Genomic DNA, 25,878 nt, shown 5'->3' with positions numbered 1-25,878 from the left:
TTACGTTACGCTCTCCTCGTTCGCTTCTCCGCTCGATCGCGTAGGCCGCCGACCGTCGCCCGGCGTCACCGGGCGACGGCCGGCCGGCAGCTTCATTTAACACTCGTTTTCAGTAGTGTCGAACTTTTTGCACGCCTTCCGTAAGTCGCGGGCGCAGGGCGGGGGCGGGGTGCGGTCGTACTCAGTGCTGCTTGTCGGTAGGCGCGGCCTCGCGGACCGACGGCGGCATTCGGCGGCGGCTCTTCGCCGGCGTCAAGAGTTTGTCCATGTGGGGATCAAAGTCGCGGCGGGGCTCTCCGCAGCATCGGTCCATTTCTCTACCGGAAAGTACGCGCCCACGGCTGCAGTAGCGCAACGCTGTTTCACCGCCTTTGAGCTTTGTCCGTCCCGTCTTCTGGTTCACGGCGCCTCAGTTTATTTATGCTATTCATTTCGATGTGTTTTGTTTTATTTTTAGTTCATTTTGCGATGACTGTGTTTAGTTTAGACTTAGGTGAATAGTAACTGTAACCCAAAATATTCATAGCTGCTTGCTGCCATATTCCCGATGTGAAATCCCAAATCGATTGACTATCGTGACCTATTCCTTATTTGTTCTATAATTTTATTTTTTATATTTTATTTTTTTACTTATTTTTTGTTTTGTTTGCAACTTCTCCTTGCAGAATCAGAAGAAACTACAACGCGACCTTTCGGACAACCGTTATGTATCACAAATGAAAACGGCGATCCCCCGCCTTCGATCCTAAAGCCCACGGCCAGCGTTCGCAAGAAAATATGAAGTGTTACAAGTGATCCCATTATAATGAGGTCATTTCAACAACCATACGAGCACCCACCCGGCCTGGGCTTTCCGTAATAGCCATTTCTCGATGTCCTATAACTAGCACCCGAAACGCCCCGCGTTCTGTGATATGTATATTATTATTGTTACAATAAAAAGTGAAAACGATGTAGCCGCTTTATTTTTTCTGGAGCCTTCACTAATTGCACATCGAATATCAATACGAGCGTTTATTTCCCTTCGGCCGCAAAGTAAGTGGTGCATGGCTTGGCGGGTGATACATTGGCATGCGTCTTCCGGCAACATGTATATATATATCACATGTCGGCTCTATAATCTATGAAGCACTAAATGCAATCTGCTGTTTTCGATTTTAATCTATCTGAATCACACTGAACTGTTGTGCCACTAACACACTTCTTATTTCTGAAAATACAAATTTACAGTTTGAGTTTGTTTGTGTTTTTATTTTGTGCTTTCGCTCTACTAACTATTCTTCGGTGCCATCGTAACAGTTTACAGGTTGACAGTGAATAGGTGGACACGTATGCCTAATATTTATTAATAGACTCGATCCTGTTTACTTTGTCCATACAGGTTCGATGAAGAACTCCAAGAGTGCCCAAATGTTAAGGCAAGCAGACCGCACCAGTCCCTTACCTGGTATAAACTGTAACCCGTATCTAAACGATCCCTAGTAGATAAATGTTTTGAAAGTATTTTTGAGCAGTGATTAATTTTCTTCTCGCCCGAGAACACACTACTGTTGGCGAGTTGCATTTTATTGAACATTAAATACATTATGTACATTCGAATCGTCACTGAACATTCATTTGATACCACTGATATGCGTAGATTTTTAAATAACGATAAGGTAGGTTTTCTTGGACAACTTCTTACTTTTTGTCTTGACTTATGTGTATGGTATGACCTGTTAAATAAAATTTTATTCTTATAATTTTGTTGCATTGCTTCGCTTTTTCAGATTATTGTAATTATTAAATGTTGCAAATGATTTAATTTAAGGAAATAACATAATGGAGAACTTTTTGAAAATTCAAGGTAAATAATTACTTTCATTATTTTAAATCACGAACGTAAAATTATTTTCGAAAGGTTCTGCTAAATGACAATACATATTTCAATCAATAACCATTTCCATTTTACTACATTGGGCTGATCAAAGTAACTTGATATATTTTGCAAAGTAAATAGACTGTTATGTTTACTCATTAACATTGCCTATCCGTTGACATTTATAAACAAGCAGCTCATATATCTACAATTAAATTGCAAATCATAATAGTGAACGGTAAACTTTAATGCTTTTGCTCATATTGAGTACCTGTTGTAGCGCCGCATTCACCGAGACGCCAAAAGTTGAATCTTAGGATGAAGAGTCTTTCTTTGGATTCGCCGGAGTGCGGAGACCTGAGGCGGCGACCTGCCAGAGACCAGCCCTCGCAGGGCAGCAGAGTTCTATGTACGATCCTTTCCAATAAAACGGGTCCAAAAAACTTGACTAACCTTTTTAATATCTTATGCGTCCACGGCCGTAAACATTACCGTCTCCGCTTCGTGTTCTCGATCACGTTGAGAACTTTCAACTGGATGTACACGATTAAAATTCTTGTAGAAGTTACGGTCTTGGATCCAAAAGACATTTAATTGCTTGCGACACATTCTTGCAAACTTTCGAAATTGTTTAGCTGACAAACAGTACCTAATAATAAATATTCAACTTTACTATGCACATCTCGATACAATTTTACACTGAAGGAATGAAATCTTCCTATTATTTTCGAAATTGCAACTATAATTTACTAGTATTTATCGCAACATGACGCTGGCATCGTTTCAGTGCTCCTCTAAACCTATTTTATGTGGAACATTATTCGAGGAACTGCACGAACATTGAACTCTACATAGTATACTTTAATCACGCACAGTCTAAACGCTAATGAATGAAATGGATTAATTTAAAACTCAAGTCGGTTTTTTGGACACCAATGTATTCTTTATTCCGATGCGATGTCGTGTTAGCACAATCGATGTCAATCCTAAAAGATTTCCCTCCGGCTTAGCTTGTGTATGTAACATAGGATATCTACTGTTTTATTTTCCTGTCTAGCCAATCTAAATGTGGTGTGCTTTCGACGTGGTATATGACTAAAATCCTTTTTGGTGTTCTCGTTAACTTTTATCATATGGTAACGTAATACGCAAAGCGTGTTTGGAATCCTGCAATGCGACAACGGTTGTAAGTTTTATCCTGTTAAACTGAAAATTCATTTCTTTTGCATGTTTTAATTTATGTTTATTTCTTTTTTAGATAACCACAAAGAGAATTGCATGAGATATGGTTCCTTGAGAATAAGCAACAACACTGTATATAATTATTCGCAATCATGTACGTTTCATTCTTGTAGTTGGCTTATCGATTTGAAATGCGATATTATTTCTTCTTTTAAATGCCTAGTAATTAATTGCCACCTTCCCAACAAAAATATTTACTATTTATGAAATAATTCGCATTTCATTTCGGCAAATATTTTCATGCAATGTTCGTTTCAATAATTGACCTCTAAAATAAAAGTAAAGGCCAGAATTTATTATAGTTCCCGTACAATTCATTACAAATTAATTAGTGACTTTATCAATATATTGATACGAAACGTTGTTTGCTGAATGCTCAATCTATAGATAAGTAATTGTAACAAGTTTTATTGCTATCATAACAGCGATAGCTCTTTAAAAGCTTTATTAAACTTAAACAAATATTGGCCCTTCAAATTTAAATTACAAGGAATCTAAGAAGATTCAAACTGCTTTTTATATTTTTATTTTCCCAGATATGTAATGAAGGAGGCTTAATAATTCAGCCTTAATGGTTATGTACTTTAAAGTAATTGGGTTGTAATAATTAACGACGTGGACTAATTAAAGTTCTTAAAAACATTTAACTTGTTCAGTTCAATCGATGACCTTGCTGGTGTCTAGATTGTGACTATTGGCGTAAGTACGTAGACCTTTGACTTGCGCAGTACACAGAATAACAATTTAGTATGAAGGGAAAATTGATATTACACTGAAATATAAGATTAACAATATTTCTCTTTCCTTCACATAGAGATAGATGGTTAAGGTTTTTTGGAATAACAAATATATAGAATACATTCATATTTCAAAAGAATGCTCTACTCTAGCATTCGAAACCTTATCTATGGTGTTATTAAAAAATTACATCAGATTACTAACAAATACACCATGCAACAAAAATAACTTTTGGCCAGTTCACCCCTTCCTGATAGCGTCTCTAATAGCCTTTTTGTATTATACGTTATTTGTCATTTTAATTGGCTGATAAGACAAAAATTACAGGAAGCTATGAACTCTGTCCTTAATCGTGTAAACAGCCTAATTTTAAATCTTGTCGAATCAAATAATGTCTCCTTTTTCTATAAATTATACAATTTATATATAGCTCCATCATCGCCGGTGCATAGCCGACGTCTCCTCAGTACTCGTGGCATTCGGATGAGCAGCGTGGAACTGCCAGACGAGCCAGACAAGAGTCTGTCCTCGAACAGTGCAAGTCCATGCCCGTCGCCAGTCAAGCAGCCCACGGTTTGTATTCAGCTTTTGAAACGATCTTCTGGTAATTGTGGTGAAAATTTTAATTATACGTAAGTCTGTGAGAGATTTCCAGACAGGGTTATCCAGTAGAAGGTTTTGAACGTAATTTTTCAAAATATGATGATAACAGCGCGAGCCCATGCCCTTCGCCCGTCAAATAGCCCACGGTTTGCATTCATTGTGGCCACGTTATTACTATCTAGAAGCACCTTTGTAAATGTATTGTATAATAAAAATGTATGGCACCTATGTGAGTTCGGTTTCCCAGCAGGTTTATTTAGGACGTTTTACATAGTTTTAATGATTAGTTACTGAGATAACAGTGCGAGCCCGTGCCCTTCGCCCGTCAAGCAGCTGATGGTTTGTATTCATTATGGTGGTAATTGGAAAACTTGATCGCAACTAAGTAGGTATGTGAGTAACGTTTTCAGACAGGTTTAGTTAGCTGATGTTAAATTTTAATTTGAACTGAAAGCTTATTAGGATCCTTCATTCATTCATTCAATGGAACATATATATCTAAATTATTAATTATAACGATCACCTTATAGAGTCAGATATTATAACTATTGTATTTGATTCATACTCAAGCATTTCGTAAACTAAACATAGTAAGCTTACGAAATCCTGGTTACTTACTTATTAAATAAATAAATTAGTTCTTAAATAAATAGTTACAACTTATTAATTGAAACACCGCTACATTCATTTCTTGAAAGCAACTCACTTCTCGTAGTGCGTGCAAAGACCAAATTAAACCATGAATCAAAGAAATTTACGTCACAAATGAAGTGAAGTACCCAATCATTTTTCACATTTACGGAAAACGCGACAAACGTTTAGAACAACAACAATGTCAGTTATAATACTACTAAATTACTATTCCTTTTTAGAAACATCAGCGTCTCCTCCCCACAAATCTATATGTGATTCTCTACAACTTCAAGTCGCGTCATGCTGATGAACTGGACCTTAAAGCTGGATACAAAGTGACGGTCATTGATACCTCTGACCCCGATTGGTGGAAGGGAAAGTGTTTGGGAAAAGTGGGATACTTTCCGTCTAAGTACTGCACTAAACTGCAAGCTGGGGAACGGCCATTGCAAGTCACTCATAACCTACAGGTAACTCATGATCCTAACACATTATAATATAGGGAATTTCTTCAGTGCGTGTCACTGTAGGTACTCCTAAACGGCTGGAGATTACTTGTGTGACATCAGGAAGATATAAGAATGGTTTTATTTAACAATAGGAACGCGAGCGAAACCGCGGGCAGAAGCTAATAGGTATACAGTATAAATTTATAGGTTTAGCTATCGTGTATTTGTCGATTATTCTCCGTAGAAACGACCTTCACTTTTTTATGAACACGTGTAAATGTTTTCATGAATAGGTACAAAAGTTTTTATTTGATGATGATTGGCTTTATCCCTACCATAATAAGTATATATATAGATAAAGCCAATCATAAAGAAAATTCATAATTTAATTTGGCGTCTTAAGGGACGGCTAGAAAGCTTTCTGAAAGCTTAACGAAGGGATAGAACAGGATATCACTTTGATTATTTGGGATTAACTATTTAATTTTATTTTATACGAGATTTGAAATCACATGAGACGCTGAATAATTTTAACGACAATATATTGCTTTATTTCATAATAAAGAGAATTATATTTTGAAAGTATGTACTTACTTACACACGACATGTACCTAACGTTGTAACCAAGGATTAATTTATATTATTATTTTCTTGATGAATGTTTTAAAAAACTCTCAATACCTGGGGAACATTTCTTTCAATACCTATTATTGCAGATACATAAAAAAATGTAGGTTCTAACTCTCTAATCTAATCTCTAATATTATTATTAAGTATTTTCATTCTGATTATTTTAAAACGAAAGCTGTATACTTAATAATTAAAATTGTATTTGTAAATTTAAATAAACAATGCAATCCCAATTCGTTTACATTTTATAGTTTAAATAATTCATAACAAACAACGGTTTTTAAGAGATGCATACAAAATCTTATTACTTTGCCAAATCCAATTAGAGGATGAAGAAGACTTGATCTCGATTCCGGAAAAATTGATTCTCGACGACTGCGGCAAACTGCGGAGAATAATAATAGTAGATAGGTAAATATATTTACCACCGGCCTTTTAAAATTTTGATGAAAATATGTATAAGATTAATACTTTTTCCTCGTCATAAATATTCTATAAATCATGAAGAAATCGAAGAAAATAATACCAGTTAAAATTGAGTTAAAAATTTCGACATAATATGGATAGGTTCTTTCTACTAGAAATTTTCTTTGTAAAAAGCCGGAGTAAGATAGTGGTCTTAATCTAAATACTTCATAATATTATCTTTGTAAAATAATATTTTGATATCTATAAAGTATTCCAAGGCCTAATAATTATTTATCACACACTTTATGCCGCCGTAAATGTTTCAGAATATTAATCTATATACATATAATAAATCTGTAGATTAGGGTCAATTCTGTACATTGAAAATATTGAAAAAATAAATAGCAGGGAGTTTTACTGGATCGATACCAAGCCCAAATATGTGATTAAAAAAATTTTTGTCTGTCTGTCTGTCTGTCTGTCTGTATGTTCAGGCATCACGTGAAAACTAACGGTTCGATTTCGATGAAACTTGGTATAATTATACCTTATTATCCTGGGCATAAAATAGGATACTTTTTATCCCGGAAAAATACGTAGAAAAAAATAAATCTTAATTTTTCTTAATTTTTCCGCGCGGACGGAGTCGCGGGCGGAAGCTAGTGTCAAATAAATATTATAAGATATAAGGCGGGCGTGAAGACTTCGTTTTAATTGTGTTTACGGATAGTGTTTTTCTTTTCTTTATACACATAGTAAGACACCTAAAGAACATGATAACGTTAGTTTAAAATATATTATAACATATCATCAATACCTTATTAAAAGCATTCATAACAAAATAAATGGTTAATTTTGTGTATCTGTTTTCATATTTTTAAAAGCACCTACTAATATGCATATAAGTAGATACAATCACGAGTATTCATTTTGTACCGAACTTTTCAGTTTGTTGTCGATAGTTGGTAGTTCTCAAGGTCAATAACACAGTTGCTGTTCTTAGAAAGAAATGAATAAAAAAACTATAGCAATTCCAAGCAATGGTGACTCAATACTCAATGGATAATCGAAAATAAATCCGTGGAAAAAAAAATTATCAGCGTCAGCATATATATCCGTTTGTTTTCTATAACTTTGTGAAGAATTTTCCACCCTCATATCTAAAGCTTTCCATTGTATTAAGATAATATTTTTTTACGTGGGACGACCTAAACGAGCTTATTCAATATAAAATAATAATAATAATATTATTTCACAGCAATAAGAAATTTGTTTTCGCTTTTTTTTTCTAGCATTGCATTATATTGTGTGTGTGTGTTTAATTAAAATTTAACCCTCGTTCATGAAACAATGGAAGGCTATCGATTCATAGCGTAGGTATGTTTATTTTATTTTAAACTAGCGGTCCGCCCCGGCTTCGCCCGTGGTACATATTCACGTTTTCTCTACGTAAAAACCATCCTCGAACTTCAAGGAAAATAACGAAATCGGTTAAGCCGTTCTCAAGTTATGCGCTTACCAACACATTTTGCGATTCATTTTTATAGTATAGATTTATAAAGAATAGAAAAAAATCGATCACGTGGCGGGATACGAACCTGCATCTTTCACGCCAATCCGGGGCGGAATTCAGATATCGACTTTTTCTGAACTTTATAAATGTACATACCTATGTATAGCAATTGAATGTCATAAAACCAAAAATATCAAATTATTTTCTTTTATTTTTTATTACGTCCTTATTAAAAATCACCCGTGAACCGTCACGGAGATAAGTCGCTTTCTAACTTGCTGTCGAATTTTTTTTCAAGTTCAAGTGTGTAAATCTAATTTCTTACCTTAAATTTACTATAATTATAAAGTAAACTTTTTTGGCTAACGAACAGTGCAAATTTTTCACATAATTGTCACGATATATTTAAACTACAAAGAAAATAAAAAATCGTTCAAAACTCGTAACGGCTAATTCATCACTGCAATACGCGGTAAGCGGCCGAGGTGATTCATCGCTAGCACAACGTTCCGCTAAGCTGAGTCTCGCCGCCCGAGCGTCCCGCCCCGCGTGCGCCTATCGCTTGCGCGGTGAACTTTGGACTCGACTCAGTCGCAGAAAACGTTTATTATTACAACGATGTCGGCGTCCGCGTCGTGCAGTGGATGCGGTAAGCGAATTGTTACACTTGAATTTATGGAATGTTGTAAATGCAAGAAATTATATGACCTGGCGTGTCTTAATATAACGCACACCACTTTCAGTAGCTATGATACCCACTTTAAGGATCGATGGTTGTGTCCACTGTGCCCTCTCCCTAAGGGTGACAACAGTGGTACTCCGGTTAGATCGACTAGTGGTTCCGGGATTAATACTACTTTTACACCAAAGGACACTATAAATATGACCCGTGGTAGTCGCGCCAGAGCCCAAATAAATTCAATAAATTCTGATATTGTTAAAAACTATAATCCAGAATCAGAGATCCACCAACCAAAAGCAAAAAAACAGGAACTGAGTACAACAAATAAATGTAAATGTATTGATCAAAATGACATAAGAAATATTATAAGGGAGGAGTTGCAGAGTTTTTTTGGCGGTCCATTTGTTAGTTCATTTGTCAGTGAAATAGTTCAGCAAATGATTGTCTCAAAATTGACAATTCAAAAACCTATTGACCAACCAAATTACAACTTGTCACCAAAACAGAAAGAGTGCAGCATTGAAGCGGCGCAAACGGAGCAACAACCTCTTAAACCAGCCTCTAAACCAAAATCGAAGGCTGTACCTCCGGTGTCACCATCCGCACCTCTGCAGGGCAAACCTAGTCAGGATAGAGATTTCGCTAAACGCACGCTACCTACCCGGTCTAAACCAACGGTTTCACCTCCTGACGCAATTGTCTATTTGGAGCGCTCGGCTGCCGTAGAGGATCTGGAAACAACTAGCGATTGGGTCAAAGTTGGTCACAAAAATAACGAACGTCCAGCCCGACTATCTAAGGACGTGCTTCGAGGTACGGCAGCGCCTGGTGCAACAATGTTGCACGCTGCTGAGCGTCGCAGGTACCTTCATTTGTTTTATGTACGTGAGGGTACTACTGAGGAGCAGGTGCGTGCCCATCTCGTGAACATATGTGGAGAAGATGTTTGTACCGTAGAGGCACTTAAAGCTCGCGGACACTATGCGTCGTTTAAACTAGATGTCCCATCCAAGCTGTCTGAGTCTGTAATGGCCCCATCCAATTGGGCACAGGACATTTGTATCAAACCTTGGAGGCAGAACTTTCGTGTCAAGCAAAAATCCGAAACAAACTAAAATTATACAGGTTTTTTACCAAAATGTGCGTGGTTTACGGTCAAAAACGGCAAAATTTAATAAAAATATGTTGATGAGTGATTGTGATATAATAGCTCTCACGGAAACATTCCTAACCAGTTCAGTACTTTCCGGTGAGTTGTTTCCCCTTGGTTACGAAGTGTTGCGCGCTGACCGTGCTGGTGATGTAGGGTGGGGTGGTGTGTTACTAGCTGTACGCGACTGCTATACGGTGCACAGACTTACAAATGTTGATGGGCTTACGTCGGAAATGGAGATAATATTTGCTATTGTTAGTTGGAAAAATGTAAAGTTTCTGTTCTGTGTTGTTTATCTTCCACCCAACTATAATGATCACCAATATCTAAATGTTTTGAATTGTATAGAAAATGTTATATGTCAATATCCTGACCTTGAAATAATAATAGTTGGAGATTTTAATCTTAACTCATGTAGTATAAATGTAAAAAATAATTTTGACTTCTTCTGTGAATTTTGTGAATTGACTCAATTTAATAATGTATGTAATAAGTATGACGGATTTTTGGATTTGGTACTGAGTGGGCTCGGATCTAATCACATTTCGGTTTCAGGAAATGTTGAGCCTCTAGTTCAACCAGACGCATATCATCCGCCGTTATTAGTTAAAGTATCTTTTTTGCGTTGTGAATTGCCACCTGTACAGTCAGCTCCTTTGACATCTCGACCCAATGCACCACCAAATTGGAACTTTCGTAAAGCCGATCTTAGTGCACTCTACTCAGCCTTAAGCCAATTAAACTGGTCGAAATTAAAGGATACTACAGATGTTGACTGTGCTGTTGAAACATTCTATCAGGTATTGTATGAATGCATTAGTACTTACGTGCCTCTTAAAAAGCAGTGCCGTTTACGTGACCGATACGTTTATCCATCGTGGTTTACTCCAGAGATCATTCGAAATATCAAACATAAATATTTTCATTTAACAAAATACAAGGCTGAGGGTAAAATATTTAATAAGGAACTGTTTAAATACTATAGAGGGCATGTTAAAATGTTAATTGACAATGCGTACTCACAGCACATTAAAAAAACCCAAGATAGTATTAAAGACGAACCTGCTAAGTTCTGGGAATACGTAAAAGATAAGAGGAAAAGCAGACGTAAGTGTGAATCTTTCATGTGTGATAATGTAAAGGTTGAAGGGGCAGAGGCCGCCGCTGCATTTGCTCGTTACTTTGAGTCAGTCTTCCAGCCTAGTAATCCGCGGCTGGATCCTGAAGCAGCATCGAGTTTCTACTCACCAGACTCAACGCGGATTACCATTGATTATCTTCGCGAAAAGGATATAGATGCTGCAATGAAAAGGCTCAAACTACGCTCTTCGATAGGACCTGACGGTATTCCAACCTTTCTTGTCAAAGATTGCGTATCAGTGTTAAAAGAGCCGCTTTTACACATATATAATTTATCGCTCGAAAAAGCAATATATCCTCAACGCTGGAAGAATTCTAGAGTTACGCCTGTTCCTAAAACTGATAAAAGTTCCGAAGTCTCGAACTTTAGGCCTATTGCGGTGCTTTCTGTATTTGCTAAGATCTTTGAATCAATGTTGGATAACCAAATTAATCAACAGGTATCTAACTTCCTGGTTGACTGTCAACATGGTTTTCGTAAAAACCGGTCTACCAATACTAACCATATCAACTTTATTGATTATGTTGCTTCTGAAATGGACATTGGTAACCAGGTTGATACTGTCTATTTTGATTTTAAAAAAGCTTTTGACCTGGTTGATAATGACGTTCTACTCCAGAAGCTGGCTGCGGCAGGTTTCACTCCTAAGCTTTTAAGATTTTTCTCAAGCTACCTGAGGGACCGTAGCCAGTTTGTGCGTGTTTCTGGTCATGAATCAGATGATTACTATACGCGTTCTGGAGTAAGTCAGGGAAGTACGTTGGGTCCAACATTGTTTCTGCTTATGATAAACGATCTGCCTAGTGCCGTACGAGCTGCGAGGTGCCTTATGTTTGCGGACGATCTAAAGCTCTTTTTGAAGGTTCGTAATGATTCTGACGCTAAAGCTCTCCAAGAAGACATCAACGCTATAGCTCAGTGGAGCAGTACAAATCACCTGCCCTTCAATACGGACAAGTGTAAAGTTATGACCTTCTCGCGATCCCGTTTTCCTCTTTATATGACCTATAATTTATTTGACATTCCATTGGAAAAAATTGATGTAATACGTGACCTAGGATTAATTGTAGATAGTAGACTTGACTTTCATTCACATATGATGGATATTTGCAAGAAAGCTAACAAAACCCTTGGCTTCATTATTAGAGTTTCCTCAGAATTTAATGACACAAGAGTTGCCATGCTTCTATTTAATGCCTATGTGCGTAGCAAACTGGAGTACGGTGCTATGATCTGGGACCCATATGAATCAAAATACTCCTTAATGATCGAGAGGATACAACGTAAGTTTGCGCGATGTATATACAAACGTCGCTACGGATATTACCCACATCTCTATCCATCGATGTACGTATTGGGTATGGTGGGATTGAATACGTTGGCACTCAGGAGAAAGATTCTGTTGGTGGTGCATTATTACTTGATAATGCATAACAAAATTGACAACCGCGATGTTCTGGAGCAAATGATTCTCAGCCTGCCAAGGGGTGGTGGGGACGGCACGCTTACCGCGCGGCGGCCGCACCGCCTCTTGGCACAGCCGCTCACACGAACGCACCGCGCTAGGAACGCGCCCACCGCGCGAGCACGAAAGTTGCTCGGAGACTTGCTTTCCCAGTACCAAAATCTTGACTTTTTCACTGATAGTGTGACTGTATTTATTCGGTACGCCATTAATTATCTGGATAGCAATTTCTAATTCAATAATAATCTGATCTGTCTAATCTGTCTGTCTTCTATTTCTATTAATTTCTATTGTATTGTAGTCTATTATATCTGTATGTTTGTATTATCATAACGTTTTATAAGTATTTTTCTTTTGTGTTTTGACTTGAATTGTGTTAATAATAATTTTGTATTGTATAGCATAGTGGCGCTTTGGCATGACTGTAAGCCATTATGTTCTCGAAATAAATAAATAAATAAATAAATTAATTAAACTTTTGTTATGTAAAAGATAATAATTTATAGTTACTAAAAAAACAAGAACTGAAACTAACGGGAAAGATTTGTATTTATAATGATAATAAACATCCCACTGGTAAAAGCTCTACATCGAAACTTTTTATGTTAATCATAATATCATCGGTATTGACGCCAAAATGTATTCACTTTCCTCTTGACAACAAGATAGTAGAATAGCAATAGGATGGATTTACATTCACATCAAAGTAGGTATGACATGTTTAAAATGTGTTATCAAATACTGAACATCTAGGAGATTTGTTAATTTCCTCGCCAATATGTGAGAAAAATATTTACAATAGTGTAACTCTTGATGCTGTGTATTTTATACAATTGTTACGTAGTTGGGCGTTACCTCATACATGTTTAAGAGTATTCCTTTCACGTATTGCGATGCGTTATATATCGTTTTCCTATTGCAAATCATATTTATCCAATATGTTATGTTATTTATTGTCATCGCGAGGACTTAATACTGAAAAGCTTGAATTTCCACGGAGAGAGAGAGTGATGAATTGAGCAAATATTGTTTCAAACTAATATCATCAAACTACTTAACGGATTTCGATGAAACTTAACAATAATAAAGGTTATAATATATTATAATAATTAATAACTCATGCTATAGAAATTTTTGATTTTGCCTAACGTCCGTGGGTGAAATCGAGCGGCACAGCCAGTGAATCATATACCTATGTATCATTTTAGGTATCTGACGGTGATAATGGCCTGATGCTGCTGCGCGATCAGATCGTGATCCAAGTCGGTGATGAAGTGGACGGCATGGTGATGATCCGCTCTGGTGATAACCGCCAGGGAGTTTGCCCGGTGAAGTTTCTACAGGAAGTGTGACGCTTTAAACTGCCGAACTTCAGCGCTTTCCGAGTAAGTATATAGAAAGTATAGAAGAAGTAGGTATAATTACTGTTTTTGATAAGGGGATCCTAAAATAGAAAATACTATTTTGTAGAGATATAAATATATTATAGTTCTTGTGCAATACTGTGTTCCTAATACCTATGAAAAGTTTAATTAAAACAAGACACACTTCTGTTTTTTTTTCTGAAATTTACACAAAGTGCAGTTGCAGTGCCGTATTCCTACTTACTTACTTTAATTCAACAATTAATTCAACAAAAAAAAAACACACTGCCATAATTCATATAACAATAACAATATAATTAATATTACTTCCACAGCGACGCAGCTCACTCTCAAACGAACCCCGATCATACTTACGCCCGCAGCCATCACACAGTGCCCCAGTGACCCCTTCTGATAGCGACCCACAATGGCCATACGCAGACCAAGAAGCACATTCTAGCAAAGCAAGATACGAAGCCTCCGTAGAAGGGGTCTGGTGGTGGAAACGTCCGCTTGGTGTCCGCAGATCAACTTGCAGACGATGTGGAGCGTCTTCTTCATCGCGTCCGCTACAAATGACCCCCTGTGTACCGCATGATGGCTATGACAGACGACCCACTTCGGACGAACGCCCGCTGAATATCCGACAGTTGTACCTCTAATTTTCCAGTTTTATTTATTTGAATGTCTGAGTCAATACGAAAACTTCCGCAGCTGTCCACTTGCAGACGATATGGAGCGTCTTCTTCATCGTGGCAATTACAAATGATCTCCCAGTTAATCTTCCAGTTTCGTAAATTAAGCCTCGTTAGGCCCCTGAAAATGATCCCCTTGTGTAAGATAATGTCTTTGATAGACGAATCACTTCCTATGAACGTCCGCTGTATATCCGACATTATTATACTTATAAATTTATAAAGAATAGAAAAAATTCGATCACGAGGCGGGACTCGAACCCGCATCCTTCGCGCCATTCCGGGGCGGATGCCTAGCCAACTCAGCCACTCGTGACCCGCCTGAGCAATCGAATTTATTCTATCCTTTCAGTTTTATGTGTCTTAAGGGACACACCGCGCGCCATCTATATAAATAAAGTCTTTATAAATTTATATTTATAAAGCATTTGAATGCCATAAAAACCAAAAAATATAAATTATTATACTTGTAATCTTCCAGTTTTATTTGTGTAAATATTTTGAAATAAATTTTGCCTTTTTGTTTTCATTTGCGTGAGTTTTGTTCTTGCTTATTTGGCTGTGTCAAGTGTTTGAGAATGATATGCTCCTGATTTACTCTGCGGATGTTTTGATTCTCTTTTTGTTACACGGCCTATGATTTTGAAAATCAGTCCTTCCAAGCTTAGAATTTATTTCAAAATGAATTTATTATCTAATTATAAATTTACGTATTACGATGTCTTTATACAGATGTATGAATTAAATTAAAATGTGCTAATTAATATATAACATATCAATTTTTCTTGTATGTGTATATTTATATACAAAACCGATCGGATGTTTTATTTATTTGTATTTAAGCTGTTGTACTTGTATTGTATAATGATAAGACTTAAATATAGTTTTGCAAAATGTACCTAATTGTTTTGCTATATTAATCACTCTCAGTAGGTTCTTGAAAATTACACGTAGCTAGGTGTGTTTCCTTTCCACACTTGGTACATACGTATATCGGGCCTACACTAGTCAGATAAGTACCTATTTATTAGTACCAAAGCATAGAATTCAGTTTCCATTAAAAATGATTCAAGCACGATGCATTTACTTAAACTGCAGTAAACATTGTGTAAAAGTAAGGAATATAATATTATCGAACGATTAATAAGAGAATTGTGAGATAATAATATTTAGGTAGTACCACAGTAGTACCCCGTAGGATCATCGAAACATCATTGTAGGTAAAGTCAGTATAGAATATAAATAAATGTGAAATTATCAAAGTAGATTATATGAATAAATCGTAAAGAAAATAAAAAAAAATAATAATTTGTAGGTATAGATACATAGATATAACACTTTCGGAGATTACATAAAAATATATTCATTATAAAACCACATAAAACTATGAAATAAAAGCACAAAATTATTGAAATTCATTAGCGACAACTACGAGTTGGTTTGGTGACTAAAATACATATATATTTTTACCGTTTTATTTGACCAAAATTGTTAATAAAAATTATGTTTATCCTAAAATTTATTATAACAATTTATATATATCTACAATATAGCTTATCATACGAGTAAAATATTCGATAAAATAATAGTGGTTAAAAATATTATATTTAAATCCATGCCTTATATATAGACGAATTTGACTTTAAATTATATTTCAATTGTTTCATAATTCTACCTTTTCTACCCATTATTTTGTAAATATTCTGTTGAAATAATATATAATATAAATGCTTGGAAACTGCGGTGCTTTTTGATGGTATATATTGGGTTTGCAAAACGCGACGCAACTGTAACTTTGCAAAACCTTTGTTTTATATAATACTCAGGGAATTCGACATTTTACCTCTTTTATCGTTTCATAATGTTACTTTTACACGTTTGAGCCGTCCCCTAAAAGTTTTAAATAATGCGAATATTATGTACCTATTATAAATTATCAAAATTGTTATTAATCAGTGATCCCACGTAAGTTGTAACTTGTAAGGAATAATATACATATAGGTTTAGCTGACAACTAATAAGAGGAATAGTATGTGCAATTTCTGATTTATATTTTATTTATTATTTGTTTAAAAAAACATCTGGTAATAAATTGTTGCTATGATGTGATTATGATCGAAAAATATGAAAATTTTTACTTTTGTTTATGCATAATATATAAGAAGTACCTATGTAATTAAAATTAATATTGTAGCCATGAGAATAGATACGATTTTTGTGAGATCTGACCATTATTTTCTATTATAGCTACAATGTTACTCGTGTTTTTTTTATATTTTGTTATTAGTTAACAGCAGAAGAAACTAGGTATAGGTATCTACTTCAATATCTAGATCATATCTAGAGAAAGTTAACTAAATCGTTTCGATATAAACATAGAAGGAAAAAATGTTTTAAAAAGGTGCTCAGTGTCAGGCTTCTGTAATATTTTTCTAAATACATACTTAAAACTCATTTTTTAACTTTTTTTTCACAATGTAACCTTTAACCTTCGCTGAAAAATCGGAATTTTTTTATTTAATTGTGAGATTTACTACATAGAATCATGAATAAATATATTATATTCATAATTAATTTCCAACTACCTTTAGCAGAATTTTTTTTTTTTTCAAAACATGACTTCAAAATTAGTATTGAAAATTCTTTGATTTACATGAAGTAGATTATATTAGAATTAATTAATTAAACCTTAGCGATTTGTTATAGTTTAATTATTGGTAAGATATTATATAAAAATGATACGTATACAATATACACCGTAAATTATTATCTATTACCTAATTGATGTTAATTATGGTTAAAACCTATTAATATAATAATATCACAGTTTATTTTTAGTTTATTACAATATTATTTCCTATATTGTAATACTGTGATAATATGTATTGCGTTACACGCACATAATATTAGATGTTCTTCACAGTAATATATGTACTATGCATAATATAAATTCTAGGCCATTTTAATGGCACACGTTGTAATTTTTTTTTATTCTATAGTCTATGGATAAGTTAACAATTGTTTATTGTTATCTGTGCTCATTATATGTTCCTTCTTTAAATATTATATTGATCTCATTTCCACAATAATTATTATAACATTATGATGTTACAGATAATGTAGGACCTAAAAAGAACCAAATAAAAAAAATATATTTAATGTATGAATTAGATTGTAGGGATGTGTCCCAATTAACGATCCCGAAAGTGAGATGTTTAGTGGTAAGTTATATGGGTATATAATATATATACTTGTGATGTATGTGTATAGATTTGCGAATTCACGAAAACGGTAGGCTAATGTGATAGATTAATCATCCTATAATGTGTATATTTGTATACAAAATTTTCTGTCGCGCAATGAGTAAAGCAAGCAGATGGGACCCGCTTCGTGAGTTTTACGTACTATACTAGAATCAAGCTTGTTTGGCGTGATAGGAAAATGTTCAGATAACCATAGTAAAAGAGCAAGAAAAATATTACTTTAAGCTTTTTCCAGGAAATATTTCACGATTTTAGTGCTTTTAATGAAATCCTTTTTTTTTCATTTAAGGACTTACCGAAATTATACCTTATAAAAATTGTTATTGATAAATGATAAGCAATTTGTTATGTAAATGCTCTTTTGCTGTGGTGATAAAATATAAATATAAAATACGTACCTAATAGCTGGTTATGTAGCTATTTTTTTTTCATACAAAATTACTTATGTACCTATTAAAAATTTTATAATTTTTGTGAGCCATCAACATTTTTATTGTAAGTAACTGTTTTATATTGTGTTTCATGTATTTATTTAATTCCTGATGTTAATAGATAACTAATGTATTAGAATAAATAAATGTGTCGGACAAAGTTTTTTCATTTCTGCGAACTTTCCTTGTACTTAGGTACATAATTTTAAATTTGTTATTAGAAATTGATATGTAATTTATAGGTAGGTATTAATAATTTTTATCTTTAGTTGCAAAACCAATAAAACATAAGTAGTAAGTAATTATGCAACTTTAATAATTTAAAATATATTTCATGGTAGTTACGTAATATCCTACTAATAATTATTTTTTCTTTCTTTCTAAAATAGAGTACCTAAGATCCCAGAGCCGTAAGACACAACTTATTTTCAAAAGCATATAAGTTTCGGTTCACAGTACGTATCTGAATGTTTGTGGAGCTCTACCGGCGACACCAAAACTTTTATCAGACTCTAATAAATGAACTTAACTATGTATATTATATGCTTTAGAAAATAAGTTGTGTCTTACGGCTCTGGGATCTTGGACTAAAACGAACGTTTGTGGGAAAATATGTTTTTTTTGTTACTTTTGTGTGCTTTCGTCTTTCAAGAAAAATCAGCTGATAGTTTTGATTGACACATAAACAACGGGAACTATATTTTCTATCACCAAAATTTATATTTGTCATCAAGTTGTATCACCTAATAAATAGATCTATCACCACGAAATATTTTCGTTCTCAGATAAACAAAAATTGTTCCCAGGTATGAATTATCAAATTAATGTTAATATATGTGTAAAATAAGAGATCGATAATCAATAAAATTATATTGCATTACATGAATATAAACTTCGTTTTTATAATAACAGTATTGTTACTTAAATAATAGCTCTGTGCTCAGAATGGTAGATCTGTCACCAAATAAATCGATTATCGATCCCTGACTGCGACTCCTTTTTATTTGATATTTTGTCACCAATACAGTAGTAACATTTTATTTCGTTCAGATATTTAATTAATAGGTACTTAGTATTCGTTACCAATTTAATACATCATTTTATAATTTTAATGAAAAAATGATCGAAGGGGCGGAGACAAATTGGCTCGCTATAAAAATTGACATGTGCAAACATATTATCGGATTAGCCCACAGATCACAGAAACTAAAGGGAGATATGGTTAGGGTGCGGGGCCGGTGTCGCAGCAATATGCCCAAAAAGAGAACACATATGCTGTTTGTTGCATTCAGTTGACGTTCGACCGCCGCGGCCGGCCGGGTATTTTTTGACAATGCCGTGTTGTTCCGTTAAAGATTGTAAAAACCGAAGTGAAACCAGCAACTTTAAGTCAAATGGTGATTTATGCGATTACATACCATCGGTAAGTACTGGAAATTATACGATTTTCTTACTAAAATTTCAAAAACAATATTACGTAGAGTGATTCTTGGTTTTATTATGTGACAGAACGACGGTCACAATAATTTATGTAAATAGTTTACAATGCTTCTTCTGTACGTGAACGCGGAGTTCGAATACCGCAATGTATAATGAACATACTAAAGCTAACAAAAACGTTCGATCGTGTAGTACGGCCGTGTAGTAAATTTTTATGAGACACCAAGTTTCGTCCTCAGCGCAAGCGATTGGCATCTCTCTAGATCTCTATGGATTAGCCATACTCTTAAAGCTGGCCAACCCCCCACCAGAAGCAAAAAATGTGCTTATCGGCCAGAAAAGAAAAAGGGGGCGCCCTTCGAAATCCAAACCAGCGCTGATTATTCAGTGATTATTGTTTTTTAACAATAAATTTTGATTATTTTAACTTTAATTAAGTGTTTTATCTACAATTATGCTAGCCATAAGCCAGCTATTAAACCAGAGCTGATTATTCAGTGGTTATTATTTTTAAGAATAAATATGTTTTCTAGTAACATAATATTATGATTTATTGGTGATCTCTTTAAATTATTTTGCTTAAATACTTATTAGGACACACCTATTATAATACATACAAAAACATTTATTTGGTACTAGACCTTATATCTCAGGATTTTAGGTGATTTATTGTGGAACTGATTTTGCATTGTTTGGTGACTACATTTTGGTGACAGATCTACTATTTTGAGGACAAATCCTATTATTTAAGAAACACAAAACTAATTAAATTGGTGATAGCTTAAATGATACCCATAAACAACCACTAACGCGGGTACCAACTATTTAGTACAATTACCTAATCTGTGCGTATATGTATACAGCGAAGCATTAATGTACGTTAGTGCATAGGTGCCAAAATCCAAAATTAAATTATTACTTTTTGTTTTATTAGTTTTTCCAACTATTTCTCTCGTGATATAGACAGTGGCGGATTAACCCTTAATCAAATTAAGCAATTGCTTAGGGCGTCACGTCTGAGGGGGCACCAGAAGAAGCACAAAAAAAATCCGTCCTTAGGGCATCCCGTCTCACTCTCACGTCACCAAAAAACACACCAAAAAAAAGTTGCTAGGACTAATTTGAAAATTCGCGCATTTTAAGTTGACATAGAGTCCGACCTAGAGTCATAACCCCACTCCCGCTTGCCCACTCGCTGCCCGCTAGTGCATTCGACAATTCGAATGCCCCGGAATTGCGATCAGCCAATCACAAACCACTCCCTCCCCGCGGGCCCCAAGCCTGGCGCCTCCGCAAATCTGTTTCAATCAAATGTTTTGTTTTTTGAGTAATTGTGTTTTTTGAGTAAAAATATACAAAGAAACAGCAGACAACTTCTCATTCTTGAATAAAATACCCGATGCCGATAAAATTATGTGTCCCAATCAAACTGCAGAATACAGTCAGCACAGTACAAATCTAGTAAACACATATCCAGAAGACCTTAACACCGAACTAATAACAGAAATTCAACAGTTTCATTCATATGTCATAAGTAAAATAAGTTTCAGACCCAGTGATTCGGCTCGCAAAGTTTACATCAAACTCACGCACATTGTATATAAAATAATACATGATGATAAGATTGAATCAGCTTTCCCTAATGTGGAAACAGCCCTGCGTAGTCCGGGCAATTTAAACATTCGAAGTTATATTATGTATAATGTCCCAACTTCTAATTCCCCTGTAAGGAAAAAAAAATTATTCAAGGTCAAAGGTCAAAAAAATGAGTTTTTCGCGATTTTCAGCAAAACGGTAACTTTTATCATAAAAGTACCTCAGACAAAAATTATAGATCATAAAATTATCTATAAAAATGTATTAATACTTTTTTTCTTACGAGCCACCGTTTCTGAGATATAACGATTCAAAAAGTTATAAAAGTTGTTAAAAAAACATCGTTAAAAAATGCGTTAAGTACACTACCTCATAGGTGGCGTGGAAACGTGTACATATTATGACGATAACAACTACCTATTACCGGTACCGTTCACAACATTACCGTTTTGCTGAAAATCGCGAAAAACTCATTTTTATGACCTTGAATAATTTTTTTTCCTTACAGGGGAATGATGGGGAACTTTTAGACATTGTTTATAATTATGTTTTGAACAACTTCACAGAAATTCAGCTAGTTGGGACGTTATGTAACTTCACCCTCATTTTTTGGTTTAAATTGACCGGGCTATGCGTATATTTTTATCGCTTAAGATTACAAATTGCTCAGCGGAACGTTCTTTTTCAAAATTAAAAATATTAAAAAATGAAAAAGGACAAAGATGATAAAAGAAAGGCTCGATAATTTATCGATATTGTACATAGAGTCCGATATGTTAAAAACGTTAAACGTTAATACTATCTTGCGTGAATTCAATGCTCGGAAAAGCCGCAAGGCGCATTTCAATAAATAAATCAATTATGCTTTGGTTTTTATTATTGTCGCACCTACTCCACTTCTAAAGTACGTTACATCTCATCATCTTATTTTACAAAAAACCTTAAAACTAATGTTTTTAGGCGGTAAACGTTTAAAGACCGATTCTAGTTGACATACGGATAGGGGGGCCCACAGGCATGGATTGCTTAATGCTTAGGGCATCTAGTAGTCTTAATCCGTCACTGGATATAGATTAGACTTACAAAATAGTTGAAGCACAAATAAGAGTAGGTAAATACATTATTATATAACAGCTGCAGTAGGCAAAATAAAAATGCCTAGGTATAATATCTATACCTACAAACCTACAATATTGTAGAATATAGACCGTACCTACTACCTACCTACTTATAAAAAACAAACCAGGTTCCCACATAAGTATTATAGGCACCATCGGAAATACTATAAAAGAGTAATGGATTACCCATGGTAGAACAAGGTATAATTTAAAATACCTGTTACAATTTAATTATTAACGTAATAATTATTATAATTAACTATTAAGTAATTCCAAGTAAATAAATCAAACTGTTATATAGCATAAGCTTAAATATCAGTAAATCAGCATCACATCTGTAATCACAGTGTTCCCCGACGAGTACAATAATAACATTCAAAATATTTCCCACCCAGCGCCATCTGTTCAATTTTGTATGTACTAAGTACTGCACACTGTTATTTTTAATAGTCCATGAATATACTACTAGATGGCGGGACTTACCATAAGTTTTTAAATTATTTGTTTAAATTTGACTTTTGTAATGCTTGGTTTCAAAACTTATTTTTATTATTCATACAATTTCATGTTCTTATGATAAAATTACAAATTTAATTTCATTGTAATATATTGTGATTACCTACTACACATAGGTAGGCGTAGAATGATTTATTCGAGTCATTTCACGTAAACTTACAAAAATAATTCCTTGGTAATAATATATATTATATAGGTAAATTATAAAATTGTACAATTATGGTGTTTGGCACACCGCGAATAGCGACCCTACTTTTCACCTCCATGGCGAGTGTCGATAACCCTACAGTAAGCGCTCGGCCTGCCATCACGCCTGCGCTGCAGCGCGAGTGGTCTCTCAACGGCGGCATTAATCTGGCCGCATTCCAATAGTCCGCAAACGTGTCGCAAAACTTTCTTATTTAATAAGTAGATAATTCTTAATCTATTTCTCATTATATAAATTATGGTAATTATATATAAATTTTTCTTTGTTCAAATGAAAATTTACTATCAGAATAAATTCGAAAACCATAATTTATTTAAGTATCCAGTGCCGCCGTTCGATATTTTCGCATTCCATCACATAGATGGCAGCACTTAAAATATTTGACATTCCATGAATTCCAACCGTCGTGGGCTCGGCTCAAATGTCATACGCGACTATTTCGTCAACAGAATCGTGGCGCGATAGTTGGATTTTATAAAATAATAAACAAATAACAACAGTGTGTTTAAAAGATTATGGATTGAAAACTATAGATCAAAGTGAAACGCATTAAATAATGACAAAGAGCGAGTCGTATTGTAGTTGCATTGCTTAGGCTTACGGGATTATTTTGCGAATCGTTTCTTATTGATTTTCGTTCTTTGCCGGTGTTTTGTTGAAGTATTATTAAGTTTAACTTGATAACATATTATGAGAATAAATATTTTAAGACTATTTCTATCCGAATTTGTGAATATAACAAGTTTATAAATACTTTCGTATCTAGTGATAAACAAACAAAACTTTGATCGTGTGCTGTGTACATCGTGGGAAAGTTTAATTGTAAGTTCGTTTTTGTAACATTTTTTTTCTTAATTATTGTATAATAATGTAAAGTTAAATAGCATGAGGGTTATCAAGAAATGTAAAATATATTTTATCCAAAGCGAGTTAGGAAAAAAAAATTACTGCACCAATAAACATAAACATTTAATTCGACCGATCACCGAACTCCTGTACATACATAAGTCATGAGCAGCAAATAACTACAGTGAGTACATAGTAAGTACGTTGTTACCGGTTTGTAGCACGATCACGGCAGGCAAAAAATTTCGCCGCGACGCGGACGTAGCGAGGGCATCCATTCGGTGTGGCGAAGAATCTCGCGTAATAAGTTACTTAATAACGTGGAATGCGAACGATACGGGTGTACAAGCGCTGGCATCCACATGCGCATGGCCCCGTTGATAAGAAGTCGATAATACTCCGCCCGATTGCCCAATGTGACCCCGGTTTGATACTCCTTTGTAGACTTTCGCTAGACCAATAACTAGGTAGGTACACGGATAACGTAGGAGGAATTTCGCTCACCATTGCCACTCTTGTTCTAACCAAAAAATATTTCAGAATTACATAATTAGGCGAGTTTATTGATTACTTATGTAAATATGTACTGAAGAGAAGTTTACTAAGTAATAAGTAATAACAAACATGTTTCTGTAATAAAACATTATTCAGTCCATAATTTAGCAATCATTGACACAGCCTACTCTTTACGTTTAATGGTAGTTATGCTGTGCTTTCACATAATTATCATCAGCTATAACTATAAGTTCATAACAAAACACAGATATATAACTAAGTAGGTATAAGTTCAAAACAAAATCAGAATTCAGAACATGTTCCTGTTTATGTTTTATCTAACCCATTCTGCCTTATTTTTCATTCCTATAGTTGTAGTACGTCTCATAGGTATAAGCCAAACGCATGAAGCATTACTCTACTGACTAGGTACTCGTTCCTCACGAAAATCAAATGTATTTTCAATAAATTTTTAAGAACATAGGTAGGTAGGTACCTAGGTAATTCCTGAGTAAAACAACTTCTTATGTTATATACCGACCTACCTTGTACTTAGGTATAAGCATGTGTTAAAACGTAATGAACTAACAGCCCATTGTTAAAGTCATTGAGGTGTAAGCTTAATGCTCATACAACTTATAATCTCGCCTTATATTCTAACAAGTACAAACAAAAATCCCAAACATTCGCTTTGATTTCTTAAAATAGGAGCAGCTGCAATAGTGAAAGAGATGTAAGCAAACCCTATAAAATTCGAAACATCTGCCATCCTCCCTACTGCCTGTCCCCTTGAGCCACGTGCGCACAGCAGGGGTAGCCATCGTTACATCGTAAAGAAACACCGAACCCCAAATGCGGGCATACTTTACCATAAACGAGGGATTTTGAACCTTACCACACGGCGTTTAGGACAACGATACATATAATATAAACACACTAAAATAGAATATTATTTTTATACGGAATGTCAAGGTTCGACCACCATGTGACTTTCTTTTTTGGAACTTACTGGGAACATTAATTCAGTCTTGTGTAGGTTAAATATGCTAGGTGCTTGCTAATTGCCAGCATTCAACTAATCACCATAATCACGCAGGTACTTACCGTAAAGAAAATCTATCAATGAAACAGATGTGAAATGCATCTGCTCCGTGCCACAAAAAGGCACGAGACTTCACCTACTTGGCTGATTTTAATACGGATATAAAAAATACATTTTAAAATCATATTGTGAAATGGGACACACAATATCAATCGTTTTATTTAAATGACGTTTCACCAGATATTAAACCTCTTATCGATATAACATTCCTCGCATACCTTTTACTATTCACTACCAACAAATTTGTTCGGACACAATAACATATAAAAGTTAGATTGTCCGACATAAC

At 34.7% G+C, this 25,878-nt stretch overlaps 1 protein-coding gene across 10 annotated transcripts in view; it reads left to right on the top strand.

The window, feature by feature from the left end:
* LOC123692876 overlaps positions 1–14,783 on the top strand; it is a 141,146-nt gene extending 126,363 nt beyond the window's left edge. For 2 of the 10 annotated variants that reach the window (XM_045637697.1, XM_045637696.1), the window contains 7 exons: positions 202–327; positions 2,139–2,267; positions 3,117–3,194; positions 4,269–4,411; positions 5,314–5,544; positions 13,724–13,900; positions 14,215–14,783. In XM_045637697.1, the coding sequence (XP_045493653.1) occupies positions 202–327; positions 2,139–2,267; positions 3,117–3,194; positions 4,269–4,411; positions 5,314–5,544; positions 13,724–13,867 (851 nt within the window). In that variant the 3' untranslated portion in view covers positions 13,868–13,900; positions 14,215–14,783. Of the gene's footprint in view, positions 1–201; positions 328–1,381; positions 1,448–2,138; positions 2,268–3,116; positions 3,195–4,268; positions 4,412–5,313; positions 5,545–13,723; positions 13,901–14,214 lie in introns of all 10 variants that reach the window. The other 8 variants (XM_045637706.1, XM_045637699.1, XM_045637705.1 and 5 more) reach the window with 6 other exon arrangements.
* Positions 14,784–25,878: the final 11,095 nt, after the last annotated feature.

The sequence above is a fragment of the Colias croceus genome, chromosome 6 (genome assembly GCF_905220415.1).
Source record: "Colias croceus chromosome 6, ilColCroc2.1".
Classification (NCBI taxonomy): domain Eukaryota; kingdom Metazoa; phylum Arthropoda; class Insecta; order Lepidoptera; family Pieridae; genus Colias; species Colias croceus.
Note: the sequence above shows the minus strand (reverse complement) of the source record. Positions and strands in the feature narration are given on the sequence as shown.